The sequence below is a fragment of the Leptinotarsa decemlineata genome, unplaced genomic scaffold (genome assembly GCF_025532065.1).
Source record: "Leptinotarsa decemlineata unplaced genomic scaffold, Ldec_3_MD MMD2_tig00001064_RagTag_RagTag, whole genome shotgun sequence".
Taxonomy (NCBI): domain Eukaryota; kingdom Metazoa; phylum Arthropoda; class Insecta; order Coleoptera; family Chrysomelidae; genus Leptinotarsa; species Leptinotarsa decemlineata.
Genome location: NW_027412558.1, coordinates 3,714,358 through 3,735,729, shown reverse-complemented (window position 1 = coordinate 3,735,729; position 21,372 = coordinate 3,714,358). Strand labels below are relative to the sequence as shown.

General features: G+C 36.7%; 1 protein-coding gene across 1 annotated transcript in view; it reads left to right on the top strand.

The window, feature by feature from the left end:
• The window catches only part of grn (GATA binding protein grain), a 125,224-nt gene that overhangs the window by 89,287 nt on the left and 14,565 nt on the right, over positions 1 to 21,372 (top strand). Inside the window, exon 5 of the mRNA XM_023173061.2 lies at positions 16,990 to 17,124. Within this exon, the coding sequence (XP_023028829.1) occupies positions 16,990 to 17,124 (135 nt within the window). The remainder of the gene's footprint in view (positions 1 to 16,989; positions 17,125 to 21,372) is intronic.

Genomic DNA, 21,372 nt, shown 5'->3' with positions numbered 1-21,372 from the left:
GACGAATGTACGAAAGGCAATGTTCACAGACAAAATTGCCGTTATTGGAGTGACACCAACCCTCACGTTTTCCGGGAAAATATACACAATATCCAGAAAAATTCACGTTTAGGCAGGAATATTGGGAATATGGGAAACCATATGTATTGATCAAAATTCAACAGGGAACTGTATTTGAATATGTTGGAAACTACTGTTGACCCTCTCATCACTGAAATCGTCGAAGCGAATCCTAATGAATTCGATATGGATATTGTATTTCAACAAGATGGAGCACCACCACCTTACTCCAGTAAAAAACTATTTGGATACTACTTTTCCCGGTCGTTGGATTAGCTGTCGAGATCCTACAGAATGGCCAGCCCGCTCGCCAGATTTGACACCTTTGGACTTTTTTTATGGGGCTATTTGAAGCAAAAGGTGTGCGAATTTGAACCTGCTTCAATATTGAATACACGGCAGAGAATAATAAATATTTGTAGAGATATTGACGTTACCGTGTTCGAAAATGTTCGGCGTGAAATATCGGATAGGCTGTTCATATGTCTAGAAGTTCAATGCAACCATTTCGAGCATCTTCTGAACTGTCGTCAAGTTTATTACCTCATATTATGTAGTTAAATGTCAATGTATTCAGGCAATTATTTAAATCTGCGCCATTTTGTATTAGTTGTGAAGCATTTGCCAGGAGTTTCAAAAAAATATGTCACTAGACCCCTCTTTCTATCTAGTTTTTCCAGGTTTCGAAAGTTTCATCTGTTAATTTCACTTCAAAATAAATTATTCATACATTATTTTCATTATCCCAAATTTCAATTTTTTGAGTTGGCCCGTTAAAAAAATATAAGGGGGGAGGGGGAAATTAAAGAAATGCACAGTATAATCAGTTTGATTTAAGTTGTGAAACAAAGTCAGTTTATTTTCTTACAATAATAGTCATTTCATATGCCTCATTAATATTTCTTTCACACATTCACAACTTGTCAACAATGAAGACCGAAAGAATATAATATATTGTTTTTAGAAACACAGAAATAAAAATATTGCTAGATGCTGCAGTTCGGATTATGGCAAGAAGTTCAAGTATGTTAAATTTGCGTTTTTGTGGTGCATCGGAAATTAAATCTCGATGTTCCAAATCGTATTTCATTAAAATTTTCCCAATTTCATTCGTTGAAATTACCTCAATAACAATACCTCTCCCGACGGTCCTACACAGTACGTTTTAATAAATGCCTGTCGAAAAACAACTATTATCCTGACTTTTATCACGATGGACATTGAATTATGTTCGACAGACGTTCATGAAGTTTCCACACTGAGGAAATAATTCAATGTCCATCGCGGTGTTAGCCGGGAAAGTAGTTATTTTTCAGCAGGCATTTATCGGATTTTGAATTATAAAAATGTAATATATGGTCTCGTGAGTAACTTTGATACAAATCAAAGTACTCAAAAGTTGCAAACCGCATCAGTTACCTATTTCATATTAAAACATCAACCTCGGAATTCAAGCGACCAGTGTCGGAGATTGTAAATTGGAGCTGAAGAACAACTGAATACTCTGGAGGAGAGAAAGTGGATTTTTACTCTACATTTATCATTCTGTATGTATTGAAAACTTCAATAAAGTTCCTTCTTGACTAAAATTGGAATTATTGGATCGAGTTGACCAATTGATCAACTGTGATTTGGTTGAAAGGTGTGGGTTTGCCAAATTAGCCAACTAAGGAATCATCAGAAATCAGGAATCATACAAAAATAGAGTTTTCCATCGTTTTCCTTCAAATATCGATTAGTTTCATCAACATTTCGGTATCAAAGAATTATAAGCGCCGAATTGAAGAACAGCAATTCGAAGAAATTGACCTGTTCATTCCAATTCAAGTCTTACACGAAATATTTTCGAATTCAGTCCCGGTCACATGTTCAAACCATGAGAAAAAAATAAAAACATCCCGAAATTATGAATTATTGAACACACCAAACGAAAACAAAACATTCGATTCATTAGTTCGACAAACTGAAATGACATATCTTGTCTTATAAGAGTTGCGAATATATTGAGAAAACCAGATAATCCAATTATAACGACATACATTTGGCGAAGACTTTTCTGAATTTGAACGGAATTGACGTTTATGTCGGTGATTTCATTAATTCATGAAGAATGTAATGTAAAGTATACTCGTGGGCACAGTGACGTTAACAAAATTTTAAATCTGATGATTGTATCTTCGACATACCAGTGAGTACAAAAAATTAAAACAATGGGATGATTTATGCCTGATACAATCAAGACTGCTTGGTTAACCAAAATCCAAATTATGGGCTTACAATTTTGGATGAAATTTGGGTCTGGTAAACTCAAGATTATTAATGAAGTTTTCGTCAATTCAACATATTTTCCAAATCGTTCATAATTTTCCAGACTCGTTAAACAGCTTTGATAATATTTTCCAATGAATTTACTCAGAAATATGTTAAATTGTGAACTTTTCAATGTTTCCCGAACATGTGAAAGATTGAAAGGTTTACTTGTTCGCAGATGACTACTCAATTTTGATATCTGGCCCTAACAGAGGTGAACTAATAGCTCCGAAAAACGTATTGAATCAATTAGACCAGTGGTGTCAGAAGAACAATTAACTAATAAACTACTCGAAGACTGTTGCTATTCAATTCCACAAATCGACTACGGGAAGAACCACCGGTGAAAACCTGTATATAAACAGTTCATCAATGACATTTCAAAGTATCCTCAAATTTTTGGGTACAATCATCGACGAAAACCTCAAATGGAACAAATACATTGAGTCACTATGTTCCACCTTGAATAAGCACTTTTTTGCGTTGCGAAATTTGAAGAAATGTTTAAATGAAGAAGGTCTCATGAGCGTTTACTATGAATTGGTACATTCTTCTATTAGTCATAATATTATAGTTTATGGTCCCACCACTGGCGGCAGCAGAGTCTTCAAAGCACAGAAAAGAATCATACGATTGATATTCTACTTGGGTTTTTGAGAATCTTGCAGAGATGTTTTCCAATAAAAGAGAATATTGACATTCACGAGTATCTATTTGTATAAATTATTAATATTTGCCTACATTCCTAAAAACGATTTTATTCAAAATGTTGATGTCCACCACTACCCAACCCGTCAAAAAAAACAATTCAGATTGGAAATAGTCAACAACGTGACTTATAAAATATACCCAAAATATGTTGCGGCAAACTTTTTTGGCATGCTACATAATGACTTGAAGAATCGGCCAAACCTGTTCAGATTCAAAACAAAATTGAAATGCTATCTGTTATCTAGGGCATTTTATAGTATTTTAGAATTCATTTCGTACTGTCAGTGAACAGTGTACTATGTACAATGTAAATTGTTGTATGGTCAATAAATGTCTGTCTATCTATCTATCTATTTCATTATTGAAACTTGTCAAAGCTGAATAGAAAAACATTTTGTATGAAGTTAGCGATAGGCTAGAAATTGAGAATAAAGTAGACATATTCTGTACTGAATTACCAATTATTGCACAGGCTCTATTGAAATTAATCAATACTATATCTATTTTTCCACCCTTTATGTATAAATTTAGAATCGGATAGAGTTCTTCTATTTTCAAAACAATACATTCTGAAATGTGCCCTATTTCTTTGCATGTTTTACCGTGAATTAAATATTGACGAAATATTTGCATTGTACCTACACTGTTCAATACTATAGGTTCAACTAGAAAGAATATTCACACTTAAAGCAGAAATCCGCTAAATAATCAATTATCGATCACTACTCTCAAATCTCCAATTTCAACTATCTTCTTTCGATTTAGGTGTGAATATTTCAGATTCATGACTTCTGAGTATCGAGCAATTAGGATTTAGATCATGAATCCTGAGAATCCCGAACTCATTGTTATGTTCGTCGTATCCTAGATTGTACCGTACATTACCGTACTCTACATTGTACTATTCATTGTTATGTACATCATACAGTAAATTTTGTAGAGGTAATATGGTTCACGGCATTGACATTACGTATGAAAGTAATGGAGCTACATTTTCAATGATATAAGAATAGTCCATGGTTTTCAAAAAGGATAAATAAATCTCTCAAGATCTTCTCAGACTTCAGCGCAAGGAAATATTTTGAATACTCTCCTGTCGTCATCGTAAAGCTGAATTCGACTTTATAGGAAGCATATTTCAATATCATAAATATTGATTATGAATTAGAACGGGCCCAAGTGGGATCCGTGTGGGACTCCAGATGTAGATATAAAAATTTCAGATTTATAACCCGAAACTGAGCCTCGAACAATTAGGATAAAGATCTGGAATCCCGAGATTGTCGAATTCGGCCGTCGTATCGAACTCATTGTTATGTTCGTCGTTGTCGTACCGTTTCAGGGTGGTGCTCGGTCGTACCGGAGGTGCAGACGACCATGGTGGCACTCGACAGTGGAGTGGAGATATTCGGGTTTTTGTCTGGCCTCTGAATTATTCGTGTCCAGTGTGTTCGGAAGAATGTAAACTCCCAGAATCGCGAGCTAGTTAAAATATACTGTCAGCGGACGGCGTTATTCTTATATTTACTAACTTGGTCGCACTTTTAACATTTTTGGCCGGTTTTCGATCTGTATTTAGTTGGCGACTGAAGAATGCTATTTGAATTCGTTAACCAACCTGATTTCTGGCAAATATTTCAGTCTCAAACTATTTCAAACGCTGACAATGAAAATCCTCATTTATATATATCTATGTTTGGTTGACAAGTAAATACGGTTGTACATAATCACCTCCAAGAGCTTCGTAAAGTTACTGAGAAGTGAAATTGTCCTATAGTAACTAATAACATTACGATCCTGGGTCTTATGTATTGGAAAAACTTGAGATATTTTCTGAGTTTCTAGAAAAACTACCGTCTTAAGATCTCAATTCTCGTGGTAAAAAGGGTCCACTTCCACAGTCGCTGCTGAGAAAAAACTGCTTAGAAACTCATAAAACTCATCTTCCCCATTGGCCAGCGCAAAACGTGACGGATCGCAAACAAGCTAAGTGTATACCACATTTCCGCAATAAAAACTCAACGGTAAGTACACGTAGGTACATCTACGAGAAGAGAGAAAAAGTTAACAACATACTATAGCCGGGTCAGCTTGGTCTACGACTATAATTTCGTATGGAATCATCCGAAGAAACGAGATCGGAGCAACTAACACAGCAACTAGTCTCGTGAAAGCAATCGGGGGCCGTATGGCTTGGATGTGGACTATTTTTATACCTGCGGTGTGTTGATACCTACAATATCATCTTCGATCGATCGTGATAACGCTGCCATCTTGTTAACTTGTTAACGAAACAACTAATGAGTTTACTTATAATGGACCGTACTCGCGTGTTGCAAGTCATACTTGGACTTGTTCCCAATAACCATTGGCGGAACTTGAATAGAATCGACTTACAATTCTGCTTAGAAAAGGAAATTATCTTTTGGTTGCTTTGCCATAAATGTCATATCTTGTAAACTCGGATTTTCAGAAGAAATAATTGCATATTATTCACTTATGGAGGGTCATCTCCAGTATGGAAGAAATAATTGCATATTATTCACTTATGGAGGGTCATCTTCAGTATGGAATTCCTTTCTGGGACTCAGGCAGTCAGATCCTGATGCAGAGTATATTCGTTATCCAGAAAAGAGGTTTGAATATGCATGACTCGTGTAAGCCACGTTTCTACAGAAATAAAATATCAACACGAACGTAAAGAAAAGTTTGAAAGCCATACAGAAAGGTATACGCCTAGCGACTTGTAGACAAATATATAGCCATCTAAAAAAAATATTAAATCAATTAATGAATTTTAAAAAATCAGTAAAGAACCTTGTTTTGGGAAAGTGCCTCTACAGTTTGGAAGAGTATTTTACATACAAATTCTAGTCTTTCGGTATACCACGATGTTTATTACGATTCATATCAAGTAATTTTAAAATTGTGTTGTTTCATTGATAAACATATTTCTACATTTATTCTTATCTTTGATGTTTTTTTCGTCTGTTTTTTTTGTCTGTTATTTTTATTCTTCACTGTATTTTTGTAAATACTATAAAGTCTTTGAAAAAAACAACATTTCATGTATTCATAAACATGACGCCTTTTGCCGGCAAAATGTATTACATTTTAGAAAATAAAGATCTAATTTGACGATCCATTTCATGATATAGAAAAAACAAAACTTCTTTTGTATGTTCTGTTGCAAGAAAACTGAAGAAACTTTTATTTTTGTTGTAATAAAAAAACAACCAAATCAAAAATGATATTCTTATAAAAGGTGGGGTGACAGGGGTGGGGTGACTATATCTGCCATTGTTGATAGACCTGAAGATTGAGTCTACCTTGAGTGATATACATTTTTTGATAGTGTCGTTTTCTGGTACTGTTAACATTGCTAGAAAAATCTCACTTGGATTTATCATATTCATATAGTAGAACAAGTTTGGTGAATATTATTTTCAATACTCTTATTCAATACATTATATCCAGTTAGAACAGGTCTCTTTGTTGTTCATCGTTTACACAATCACATCAACATTTGGCTTCTCATTGTTTTCTATATGAACTAGAAATACGATGACTTTCCAAACTTTTTTGTTCAGTATTCTTACAGAAAGGTATACTGCGCCCGAGCTCTTGATGAATACATAAGTGACAAGAAGACTCGTCTGACCCAAGAATCGCAAGAAACGAAAAAGCTGATGAGTATGTATTGATTCGAGACATTGTTGATTCACTATGTACCCTGTACCAACTGTGGTAAAACCAAAATCATTGGAACCAGATCAGGGTCAACACAAATCATACTGGGAAAATATACCTAGGACCATGCTGGGAAAACTTTCATCGCATCTGGAAAAGGAACAATTTCAGCAGAGCAGAAATCAGTTGAAAATAATCACAAAATATTTTTCACTGGATACTATAGTGACGGACGGAGATTTTAGCTGTAGACAAATGGACAGATACAGCTCAGTATTATGCAAATATGATACCAAAATATGAGCAACCAAAATTAAATTCGATCCAGAAAGATGAATCCAACAAAAGATCCTAAAAGTTTCTCTTCAATATTATCGTTAGTTTTTCTAACAATATTAACGTTGGTAATTCAAAAAAGCCAATAATATACTCGATTTCGTATTTTCATTCGAATAATCAATAAATTCGTGCTCTATAATTATCATTGTTCATTATAAATATTTACAAATTTTTTGCAGGATACGCAAAACAAGACTTAAGTCAGAATTTAGGTGCAGTCACAAGTAATTCAAACTATTTTTCTCCATTGTGTAAATGAAACTACTGACTTTACTTTCTAAAGCTCAATCATGCTCAAGAAACGATAAATTGGCAGTCCCTGAGTAAAGAAATTCCTTTCTGCAAGACTAACAATTGACCTTGTGAATTTAGCTCGGTACCGTCTATGAGAATCCATCCAACTCCATGCTTCTATGCGGGCATACATCTCCGACCCCAATTATAACTACACCACCACTTTTGTTTACATTAAATCGTTTGGGAACCACAGGCAAACACCACGAACTCGACATATGATCTGTTTCGTGACTTTTCAATCCATACATTATATTTGCAACATCATCTCCGAAACCATAAATTCAAAACGAAATTATTTTCTAAATAGAACACGACCAATCTCTATCAGTTGAGTGACGGGAAACATTGATTAGCGACAGATTTTATTTGCATAATCTATCAACATGTGTACATAGTTGATGAATATCATTTCTTGCGCGACAAAACGAAAGCGACTCGCTGGAAATACCAGATACTTTTCTGAAAACGATAATGCAAGTTTCCAATATATTCATCACACTTTCCAATTTATGCAGCACAGTGTCACTATTTTTCGGATTTGAAGGGCGTGGCGAAAGTGGCTAGCTTCTTCAAAGGTTTACACATCCTGGGTTAATAGTAATCAGATCCTGTCGTTTCGCTGGCCACTCGCGACATAGCCTTCAAACCCGAAAAATAGAGACATTGTCTTATTCACCACACTTTCTAACATAAAACCTACATTTCCTAGTGTTCACCACAATTTCTCCACTCAATCCTTAAACTTTCCAAAATGTTTGGTGTGTGTTCATTTTGAATTCTTTCAACATTTACATTCTTCATCAGGATTACTGGAACTTTAGTCATAATTTTCAACAGTCCTCAGTTTCTTTCAGTTTTTGTTATTTTTCGCGTCTCAGGGGTCTCGTTTACAGATAATATGTATCTGTTATGATATATTAATACTAATATTTCTAGTATGGAGGGTGTTCTTATCAAAGTACTAGCAAAAGTAATGAAGAAAATGCCGTCGCTAGACAAAGTGGTGAACACTATTTTATCATAGAATCAAGTCTAAATTCTCCATTCTCGTTTCAAAGGACATATAAAGCAAAACGTTCAACACTTTCTCTTTTGAAAGTTTCTCACGGGGACGTAAATAGAATTATCGAGAAACCCAAAAAGTCTTGATGAAATAGGACAAAAATTGAGTAACAAGGAACAAGCTCAATAGTCATGTGGACACTCATCGGTAACATTCGATTCATTCTGGGATTTATCATTACTAATACCACAAATCATTAATGAACTGAAACTTGTATAATATTTGTATTACTCTACAAAAGTAGGGGTTTTCCTGCAGCTGAAAAAGCAAATGCGCCACTGGAATCAAGTCGCCTCGGAGCACCAATTAATTTTTGTTGTTTCATCTGTTTAAAAAAATCTGTTTTTCCGTTAATCAGCTGCCGCCCCCATACGAACGACAACTCTCAGAAGTTGAGAAACTTGTGCGAGCTAAGGACTAACGAGGTCTTACCTTTTAACGTGTGATTCCTAACACGGTTGCAGAATCATTCCAGCTTCAACCAGATAAATTCTCTCGAGAAAAATATCTGGTCGAAGCGGGAATCGAACACACGACCTTCCGATCGTGAGTCGGACGCACTACCACCGTGGCCAATTCCATAATTTCATAATTTGTATTACTCTTTTACGTAAAGTAATTTTATGTACAATATGTGTGAGTGTTGTTCGTTTTAGGTACCTTCTGGATTTCCTATAACCTCATATAACCAGTTATCATTCTATTCATACTTCTTGATATCAAGCTAGATTGTTGGTAACCCTCCCTAACAGTTTTTCCGCAAAGATACAATTAACAACCTGCAAGCTCAAGCAGCATCAGTTGAAAGGAGCTACTGCAACCAATAACTTCGGTTTCCTCTTGAACAAGGAAACGACAACCGTATCCTTTTAATTTGATCCTTAAGCGGACAGAATCCTCTAATGCATATCTGCATGTAGATCTGTCTCTTCGAAGAGAGGAGAGAGAATCGTAGGTACCTGTCGCTGGGTCTTCTCGCTGATGCCAACCGTAAAGCAGCCGTGTAGGACAAGCCATAACAACTGTCCGGCCTGATTGACACGTGAGGCATTGATTGACGCACGGCTGATCGATGCGATTGATTTCCATCAGTGTAGATCACGTCGATAGTCGATGCCTTTTTGGGATGCGGGCATCGATTGTTTTCTGCTTTTATTCCGCGAATCGGGCAAAATTCAACGTATGTATCGTTCCCGATGCTCGTGTTTTATTCATATTGGGGGAAATATCTGGGGACGGGAATCGACGCAGAAGACATCAATAAAATATTTTATTCTAGTTGACTTTTGAGAGGCTTTATAAATCGGTAAGGCATATTATAATATACGGAAAAAAAAAGTTGATTCTTTAAGTCAGTGCTTTGCTCATTTTATTACGTATGAGTTTTGAAAATCAACATTAAACAACTTATTTTATCAAAAACGAAAAATAATTCAGTCAATATTTTTGTGAGTTACAATTATACATCATTATAATTCTTTTCTTGGCTGTCTCTCATTGAAATCGATCAGATTATTTTTCCAAATTTGTCCAAACAAAAAACATGTATTTCTTTGTTTTTTACTCAAAGTGGCCAGTTTTGACCAATGTGGGCTATTTTTCATGTGCACAACCAACTCTAACAAGTTGGAAACTACAATTTACAATTTTAGTTTATATAACAGTATCAGATAATCATTCATGTAAATTTTTTGTTATGCATTAAATATTTTTGACATTAACGCATAAAGCAAATCTTTTATTTTTTCATCAATGTTTTTAAACTTCAATCATTGATCATTCACGAATGAATATTGGCAAATAATATTTCATTTGGTCATCCATTCAAATAGAAACCAACCTGAAAGTTGATTGGTATTCAGTGAGTTTTCAAATTTTTATTTTCAAATGATTATGGGTTTTGATTATTTTTTCAAACAACTGTGTATGTCCTATACAAACAGATATGTATGCGTGTCTGTCCATGATCAGCAAGATGATAATCCAGTCATTTGAAAGTTAATCTAAACCATATCTACAAACTGAAAAAAGTACAGAGCAAAATAAACAGTGGATTTAGTTTCAACCATCACAGTTTGTTGCATTAAATATTCAATACCAGGCAGTATTGCTTTGATTTTTCATAAATCTGATTAGAGGTACTAAAATATTCTGTCCTCAACAAGAACAACGTTAATTAGATAAAAAGCCACTAATATTGGTAAGACTTCTGTACCAATTTGGAAAAATGGCTACAAAATAACCATGAAACATTTGAAAATATTTTTTTGCCTTTTGAGTTACCGACCGATTGTTAATATTTCCTAGATTCCAAGATAGACCAGACTAACCAATCCACCAGATATGAATCACAGTTGAACACTGCCCATATCTTGTCATTGAACCATCCTACTTTTCCAAGCATTCCATTCAGCAAACGGATTGATTACCTCTGTCGTTCGGCGATACATTTGACACTTACTGGTAGCTCTTGGACTCGTTTACTGCCTACGACATAATTGGCTAACGAGTACTTGTCAAACATTTTCCCACTTAGCACGCGTTATTTACGGCCAGGAATCAAAAGCGTGTAATAACAGTTTGCTCGCATATGATATTAGCGTTGAAATATATCAATACGATCAGCTACCTGAGGATACTGTAGTGCTCTGGCGAAATTAGACAAAAAATCGAATGTGATTTTTTCATACTCGTGCTATAAGTAATGGCACACATAACTTTCTGAAATTGGGGAGAATCAGTCGATTTTTTTCATTGTAGGCTCGATAAAGATAATTGATTTTGCTTTAACACGTTTGATACACGTAAGGACTAATGTATCATAAAATAACTCTATCAATTCATACAATAACGATACTTTGATGGTGAAGAAAACATATCACATTCATCTTTTCCAACTCTAAATATGAATATAAGTTTTTATGGATATTTTTGGGGATTTTCACCTTCTACAACTTGAAAATAATCAAAATTTGGTGGCTCACCTTTGAATAAATGTTTAATAACGAGATCATCATTTATCGAAATATCAGCATTATCAAAAATTGGCTCAATACTTTGGTACTGTGGAATCAAAATGGATGCCTTGAGGATAAATATAAAATGATATGTGGCTTTCCACCAGAGACTATGATTCTTTCCACTATTGAAAAAAAACACTGAGCTGACACTTTTTCATGAGACTTTCAATTGGTACCCATATTCCAACAACACATCTCAATCATGGATAAGAAAGGAATAATGTTAAAAATCAAGAATAACCTGAAAACTATTAAAATGAGCTGCTTTGTCGACATGAATCCAAATCGCTGCTTTGCTAGAGTCAAAATCGATGAATGTTGCTGGTTGTTACACCAGAAAGAAGAAGAAATCCATAAGAACGTTTGGAAAACTCGGAAAATGAAAAATATCTGAAATAGCTTGACAAAATACCAATAGACAGTGAACACCTTTTCCGCATACGTATTTGGGTCTTTGCTGTTTTTTAAGCAAGACAAACATATTTTCCAAGAGTAACATGACAATGAATGAAACATGGATTCACCACTACAAGGATGCATCTAACCAAAAGGACCAAATACGCAATAAAACGTCCCCAAAGGAAAAAGAAATAGGTCCGTTTTCAACAAGACAAATGCATCACCGGTATTCCTTCTGAATACAGAGAATTATCCAGATTTGGTTCTTTGGAGATGTAACGTATGCTCAATGTGAAAAAATGTTCAATGGAATATAATACGTCCTCAAAGGAATGGTAATCGCCAGAACTTGTCTAGTTGTATCACCCGAGAAGTAGACTAGGTCATATTAAAGACGAATTGTGCCATAAAATTTGGATTGAGAATAGGAACACGTACTACATGAATCAAACCTTTGTGTTATTTCCCTACTTCTTTCACCATTCGACTAATTTTCCTAGAGTATAAACATTAGCGCTAAAATATATCAATACGACTGGCTACCTGAGCATATTATTACTCATTTTGAGACGATGTATCATTTTTTCATTTGGTCGCTGAGAGGGAAAGACTCGAAGTCGAACGGTTCTGACTCTCCCGAGCAATAAATAAATCCGGCGTAAATATATTACAGACCAGAATGGAACTTTTAAATCAATATCTGTATGGGATACTGCAGTTAATGCTGCTGTCGAAACGAACTATACTTTATTGTTGAAGGTTTTGTTTACGAGTTGCACAGAGCTGAAATATTGGAAATTGAAATTAACAAGGACGTTCTGAAACGTTTTGGAATTTACTTCGAATGTATGGAAGAAATGAGAGAACTGACAGTGGTACTGATTACAAAAGTGTCCCAAATACTTCTTGTTGATCCTCTGGACAACTAGCGATAGCAATTTATTCAATAAAAACACAGTGAATTTTCTTTCTGTACCGTGTCGACCGAACTAGAAAAAAATGAAGCTGTGAAATAACTAAAACATCCTTAATGAAGAAATATTGCGCCTGTTAATGAACAGTACAAACTTGCGATTAAAAGAACAGTTCATTCATTTTATTTTAAAGAAGAAATACCGACCCTTGGCAAAATAATGGAAGCTTCAAAGTATGTATTCAATGACAGGCAGAAAGAAATAAGAGAATTGAATTTCAGCTGCGAAAAACAAAACAAAAAATCGCTGAATTTTACTAGTTGGGACTTTCATTGTCTGATATGATTTGAAATCTCTGTAAGAAACAAATAAAATTGAAAAATCAAAATGAATAGCTGAAAATAACGAATATATTGAGCAATAAAAGGTGAAATGAAATTACGAGAAAAATAAAATAAAAATATGCAACAAAATTAAAACCTTGAACAATTAAAAATGAGCTAAGAATTCAAAATGATACCAAACGAAGTTTCGATTATTAGTATCCAAAATCGCGTTCTTGTGATAACTGGAATATTCCTCCGAGAGATGACTATTTGTAGATCATTCGAACGCTTTCATTTATCCCCTCTTTCCTCTTCACGCTTCACCGGTTCAGCAGGAGTTGATCATTGACATATATGCAGCTTCTTTGAACTTCTTCTCAAACAAGTGTTTCACCTTGTGGACGATCTCAGCTTGGGACCACTTGTTATATTGGTGAGTCCAAACATGCTCTGCTATTCCAGATTTGCTGGTTTATCCTCGCTGTGTGTTTTTCTTGTGATTGGCAATGTGGGCTCGATGGCCTCTTAGTTTCATCGATATATGATTTGACTCACTGACAGGGTATCCGGTGAATGCAATTCTTGGAATCGCAGTCCGCTTTTGATGGCCTTTTTTTCGTGAGGCTGCTATGGATGGTGTTTCCGGATCTGAAGCAGGTTCTGATGTTGGACCCACTTCTTCTTATCCTTTCCGGCAATTCTCTGATGTGATGGAAGGGCCAGCACTGGCTTCTTTTCCTTGTGAGCCAAAATCTGTTCCGCCATCACTTCGGAGTAACCATTCCACTGAAGATCTTTTATGATGATGCCTAGTTCCTTCTCGAGACGTTCGTAATACAGAGTCCCAGAGCACGATCGGCTAGAGTCTTCATAATTCCTTTCGATGATGGTTAGAATCGTGATTCAGATGTGTGGGTTTTCGATATATAGATAGGTCCCACTAAGTGTCGCTCCTCTTTACCAATACGTCGAAGAATGGCAATTCGTTGTGGGTTTCCTTCTCCATTGTGAAGGTGACGGAAGGTTTTATGCTGTTACTATGCCTTAGAAAAGGTGTCTAGTTCTGTATTTCCATGGTTGCATACTATGAGGATTTCGGCAGGTCCTCATCTGCCAATGGGATGTGGCAAATGTAGCACAAAAAGTATTACAAGTACACGTTAAGAATTTTTAGAAAGCTGGTCTACCGGATTGAAGTCGGCTTCTGGAAAAGGAAAGCGACTGATTATAACCCGCATTGGAAGTGTTGATGGTTTTGTTCTGGCTGGTCTACCGGATTGAAGTCGGCTTCTGGAAAAGGAAAGCGACTGATTATAACCCGCATTGGAAGTGTTGAATGGTTTTGTTCTGGCTGGTTGATTGATGTTTGAGTATTTTGGCGATCACCATGAAGACTCAAACGGCGATGTGTTTGAAGAACATTTTGAGCAAATATCAGTCCACATTCCACCTAACTCTGTGGTAGATGTGATGCATCAATTGTGATAATTGTGTATCCACAGATTTCCAACCTAACTCTTTCCAATTTCCATCGGTCCATTCAAAGGAATTTCTGACTCAGATGACATTTCATGAGAGACCACTTGTTTCGACTGAAGAGCCAAATTGAATGCCTTTAGCGGCCTTTTAGACAATGCGTAGTTCGAAGGACAAATGTAAAAGTACCTTGCACCGAGGGAACCACTAAAAAATGGCGGCTTCAGAGCCCTAGAGCGGTACTCGAACTCGCTTCATCGAACACGCTAAAAATCGTGGAGAAGAATAGGAAGAAGCGCTGAATTCAATGGGTGAATCACTTGCCGCTACTCGTGAATAAAAATGCACTATACCAGAATGAAATAGCTGTTTCGATTGTGTCAAAAAGCTTTTACGGCGACAAAAGCCTTTTTTTGGAATGTCTGTCGAAGTATACGTGTGTCCATTCACCATCATCATCCTAGTTAAGTGGTTTATTGTCATTTTCGATGCGCATCTACCTGATTTCTCTCTTCCAAATCTCTCGTTCTCTCTCTGTCTTCTCTTCTCGGCATTGTGCGTCATGTTTCGAGTATCAATCAGACTTAATGTCAAATTTGTTTTTATTTGATCACTCTCGCTGTGCTCTTAGCGGAATCTACTCTCGAACTTGACAGATTTCACTAGGAGATTACAAGCGGAATGAAACGCACCGTGGAACAAGTGTCAGTTATTATAATTCCTCTTTGATATTCAAATTGTAACGGCAATGTGTCTTACGGTTCGAATTTTTCGTTGGGGAAAAAAGAGGTTCAAGAATAGATTCAAGCCCGATTGAAGAAAGTTGTTCCTGTTTCATTGTTGATTATACCTTCGACAAAATGAATCATAAACTGTTGACCCATAAACTGGAAAACTTTTTGATGAATAGTCAATGAATGTATCAAGATGGAGACATAGAACTCCAGAACCTTTCCTTTCCAAAAGTTAATCTATGAAAACAAGTTAATGGATAGAATGCATGAATGTTTTGAGCTCCCCCACCCCAAAAGACTGCAATGATAATTTGAAAAATACTGAAATAGATATCTTCCACCTGATGCAAAACTTCCTTCCGACAGAAAACTTCATTATTTATTTTCTCAATGACTCGTCAGCCCCATTATGATTTATGACAAGCGAAGATAGTCATTATCTTCCGCAATAAACCAGATTCAATTATTTCCTCTAGCAGATACATAATCTAGATATCGCTGTATTTGCCTTCGTAATAGACAGGTAAGTACACAATTTCCCGCTACAGAGAAACAAAGTTGCCCACAGCGCTGAGTACTTTCCTTCTTTCGCTTGACAAGCATACATTAAAAAGATTCAAAGCGTGACCTGAGGGGGCATTTCGAGAACCATCGAGATGTTGTTCGATACTGAAACGGAAATTCTCCAACTCTTATGTCTCGAATACTAGTGAAACTTGTGGTCCAATAACTTTCATCGGTGTCTTCATAATCTAGAAAACCACAAGGAGCCACCCGAAATTTCATTGCCAGCAGTTCCTTGTAACCACAAACAATCCCACCCGTACGACACTCAAATCTATTTATCTTCTAATCAATCACGGTCGCCCGTGATTGGGGAGCGATCCGGCCCGAAGGACCGAAGTTGCACGCCACCATTTCGCCAACGTCGCCCTTTCTGCCGCAAGAAAAGCGAGCGAATGCCAACCGTACGGCAGAAGAATCTCTTATCGCGCCAAGATCGCTATCCAATTAAATCTGACAATAGGTTTACGTTGGTGACACAAGTAGTGAAGTACACTCCGTTTGAAATATACAATCTTCTAGTTCTTGCTCGATTTCGGTTGTCGACAGTGGTGTAGATAGGGAGTTGGGTGATTTGTGTTTTAGATGTTGTTTGAGAGATGTACAATGGAATATTCATTGGGAGATGATTCGAGTCTTCTGGCTGTGAATGCCATTCAACAATGGAAAACATACTTACAGTATTTGTTTGATCTTCTACACCATTTATTTTTGGGAGATTTGAAAGGCTGAAATGAGTCATTTGCCACAGCTGTTATAACTCTCCAATCAATTTTTGACGCTTGCTGCCCTCAAAGATGTGAGGTCAATGGCACCCGAAAGTCAATCTGCCAGAAAAGTGGGTTTTTATACCAGCCACTGTCAACAACTCAATTTTTTTGAAAACGTTGAATTTTTCACTAAAGGTTTCCTTCATTGATCAGCGATGTTTTCGAAGTGGCCAGCAGTATTTCCTGATTTGAGCCTCCTTGACTTTTTCAATCTTCATGACATAATCTTCCATTTTATCCATGAAAATCAACGAACAGTTCGCTCTATAATATTTGTTAGCAACAATCCACTTATTCAGTTCTATTTCTATTGCAGAGTTTACAAAGTGCGGCGCGCCGGGCGGGTACGAGTTGCGCCAACTGCAAGACGACGACGACGACCCTCTGGAGGCGCAACCAAAACGGGGAGCCCGTCTGCAACGCTTGCGGACTCTACTATAAACTACACAATGTAAGTATATATTTCACTCCGTATTCCCTGTTTCAATACCTGCTGTACCGTATTATGGTGATGTTCTCACACATATAACATTCGTGCTTTTTTTACGACTCCATACAATGAGAACACGGCATATAAAGTAGGCGAGTCGAGGGGAATGTAATGATACTGTATACCATACTGAATGGATGGAAAAAAATCGTTGTTTCAAAACATCTATACTTCGTGTGGAATGTAACAGATCGAAGCACTAGTTCATTTTTCAACCATAAATAAAATAAGACTGTCAGTTGTATTCATGTGTATCGTATTTTCAAAGTATCAATCTTTGTTTGCTCAAAAATGTTGTTGAGTCATATGGCGTGATGGCGAGCGAACGCGCAGGTATAGACTCTCTCAACTGAATTGCTATTGGATTACGATAAGTCGTTTGCTGTTCAGTGTCGTAACAGTGTCGTAACAGCAGAGCACATACTTTGTGCCTGCCCCGCTGGTTACCGAATCAGGTTTTTAGAGTTCGACAGAGCCGTACCCTTACCATCTGACCTGCAAAACCATTCACCATACAAACTAATCGGCTTCGTTAAGAATCTGGGTTTATTTGGTCGAGTGTGAATAGGTATGAGCCACAATAAACCCTTGCGGGTTGCGCTGGAGGATCGAATAGACCCATTCTCTTTGGACCTTACCTAACGTAACCTAACAACGTTGATTTTAATTGGGATTGTTCCATCCGATAAATGTTTAGCATCATATCATTGCAAATCAGAACTTCTCTGTGATGATCAATTTTATCTAAATCAACATACTCTTCGAAATACGAGGTTGAACTGAAACATTTTTAGTCTAGCATAGAAGCAAACAAAATTTGAAAACCAAAGTTTTTTATTGATTAAAAAACGATCTCTCGATTTACCTCGTTTGTAGTTTGAAATCCCGCTTTTAATCGCATATGAATGATGTCGATTTTCAAGCAAATCTGCTTACATGTCAACCCATTCAAATACAGATACTTGATGATGTTTCGGAGGGTGAAACTTTACACTGATACTTCTCAAAACTGAAAACTTTGTGGTAGAATAAATTCAAGAGAAGCACCTTTCCCAAATTATTCTTCATTGCTATGGTAACAAAATTTGTTGCTCGATTTCATACCAGTTATTACTTTCAAATACACCTCTCATTTTTCTTTTCAAACTCATTAACAAAGGTGACTCGGTGTTTTTTCCGGTTCTGTTTCGATCTCAATCGCATTCTGAACTCCTTTCTCCAGGATAATTCCTCTATAAAAGAACGAAATGATCCGGAAAAACAATCCCCGACTTTTGCGAATGATCACGGAAGTGGCAATTGCCGGACAATCTTCCGGATCCCCGACAGAAGCGGTGCAACGTCAGCAACTCGGATCCTTTGCAATCTAGATCGGACATGAAAGCAATCGCATTCGGATCAAGAGAAATTTTAATACGGTTTAATTACAGCTACCATCACGAGTCGTTCCTTAGGAATTGTCAATCTCCCACTGCCAGCAATCTTGGTCACGATTTCGCTACTTGGGGCATGTTTTTTCTCTTTGAAAGAAATCTCCCCGTTAATATAATCAAGTTATAGCATTTATGAAGTCTGAAGTCGATTGTTATGGTTCTGTATCGTATTAGTCGTTGCATACTCGAGTTGGTTTTCAAATTCCCCGCTCTGAATGATGGATGGCTGGGAATATAGTTAATTCAGTACACATTGTTTGAATTACTGATTACTATGCTAGATGATTTCTTGATAAGAAACTTTGTAGTCGGTAGCGTACAAAAGGTATCGGTTATAATTTCGAATGCTACTATCTGCATGATTTCTAGTGTGCGGAAATTTCAAATAGTGCGAATTTATTCGTGTGTAGCATTTTAGATGCTCTTGTTGCCAACATGTTCCTTACTTCTGGGGCTCATTTCAAATACGACCCGATTTATTTCCTTATTTTGTTTAGTACGTGTTTGAATAAAAAGTTTTTCATAATTCGCTAGCCATTTTTCAATCTGAAAAAACATATGTGGCCTTTTTGATTTGATGACAGATCTTATAGAGACATCAATCTTTTTTGTAAACTCCTAGATACGTAACTACTTGAATGATTTCAATATATTACCTACATATTATATACTTCTCAGTTCTCACACTTCCATGCATCGTTACGCCGAACAAATTTGTCATGATATGCACTCTCTGATAACTGAATAAAGAAAATATTGTCTCTCTGTAAACCCATCTGAATTTTGTGTCATGCTCTTCGGTAGGCCAAATGCAAAGAATCGTTGCAGCGAATTGATTGACATTTCCATCGATGGGGTTCAATTACCAAAAAGTGACGTTACGAAAAAATTTAGGCCTTTATCACGATAATTATCTGTTTTTTACTACACATGTTTCTCAGATTCTTAGGAAGGGTTATATGAATCTAAATTTACTATACTCGAGTAAAACTCATTTTAACCAAAAAAATTAAATTTTACTCTGCGACGTACTGGTACTTACTCAGTCCATGTACTATCCACTGTTTATGGACCAGGACTCTTGAAATCTGACAGGCTGAGATTGCAGAATTCGTGCATAATGCACAGTGTCACAAATCAATGAAAACGATGGCAAAATTGCATGAAATGAGCTCCTGCATATACCACATTCGCCACATTTGGTTTCCAGCGACTACTGGCTGTTTACAGACCTCAAAAAACTGCTCGCCGGTTGTAAATTTTGCGCCTCATTGCTGAAACTGAGGTCTATTTTGGAATGATTGTGTGTGGTTCTTACGTTGATGAATAAAGCTAATTTTGTATGAAAAAACGCGTTTTCTCTCTCAGGCCCGGAACTTTTCAGCCATGTGTTTACATTATTATAAGAATACTTGTTTTTTCATAACAAAACGAAAGTGAAAATGATGTCGTCGAACGCATCGGGGGCAATCTAGGTTAGCCGTTATAAAAATACAATTTCGAGTTGTCCAACTGCGAAAAACAAACCCTGAACGGCCGTTCGCTTCTTCTGACGGTCATCGAGTTATAGACCGACAATCCGGTAAAGTACGTGACACTGTGCCTGTCGGCGACAATAGAAAGAAGCGCGCCTCTTCAGAAGAATAGCGAAGGTCCACTGACCGCACAACTTAATACACGGAATATGTTATTAGTGGTCTCATGTCGCAATAAATGGCATTTTGTGTAGGGCCTAATTGGACTATTTGCCGCTTTCTTTTAATTCGCTCCCGGCTGGGAATGCGTCTGGAGGTGTCCCAACACATCGTCGGAATCCCTGGGCCTTAATTAAACTGGATGTGGACTCGTTACAAGTGTCGACAGTCGTTAGCGTCAGCGTCTCATTAAAAGGTTTGTTTTTTCGAGAATGGATATCGATATGTCTGTGGCCGATCCTCTTGGGGCTAGTCGTCCATTAGCGGAATGGTCCGATTTGTCGTCAATGACAGAATTTCTTCATTTCGATGGTCGTTTCATTGGAAATCTAACCATGAACACTACTTAGAGTTTGCTGGATGTTGTGTAATCCAAAGATAGCCTGACTTGTGAGCAAAGTGGTTATAATTTTAGAGAGTGAAATGGACTGCAATTATATTATTGTCTTCTTCTTTCACCTCTTCCACACGTCATCATTTCACAATCGGCTGATTTCCTTCACGAGTGAGAAGAGAGCGAAAATGATAAATACTGATTCCCAGCATTAATTTTTTTTGGATAGTGAAAGAGACAGTCTTTTTGGATGTACCATTCAGCACAGGGACGGAGAGAGAAGCGGAAATCATAGTGTAACGAATTTGAAGCCGTCCCTGACCCATACGCCAGCCGATTCATCGAATAAATACATGACTTACCGCGAAAGAATGCAGTCTGAAACCGCCGGGAAAATTCTAAGCGAGAACCGAACAGAATACAGAATTCTATAATGGAACTTTACCGATATATAAGGCCGACTCTCGTTTAGAAAGGGTAGTTCACTTCAGAAAGTGAATTGAGCGATTCACCAGTTGCTAAGATGACCATCGTTTTGATTTCGGAATGAAGTGATGGATCTATGTTTCATCTATTGTCACATAATGATGCAAAAATCGGTTAATTGTTGTTTCCGCCGTTGCTTCGTTTAAACGGTATTTTTTTCCATCAAGAAGCAGTGTAAGATTGACACATCAAATTGTTTTTGACTTTTAGCACAATACCTCACAAACTTATGGGTAGAATATCATGAAATTTCAACGGCTTT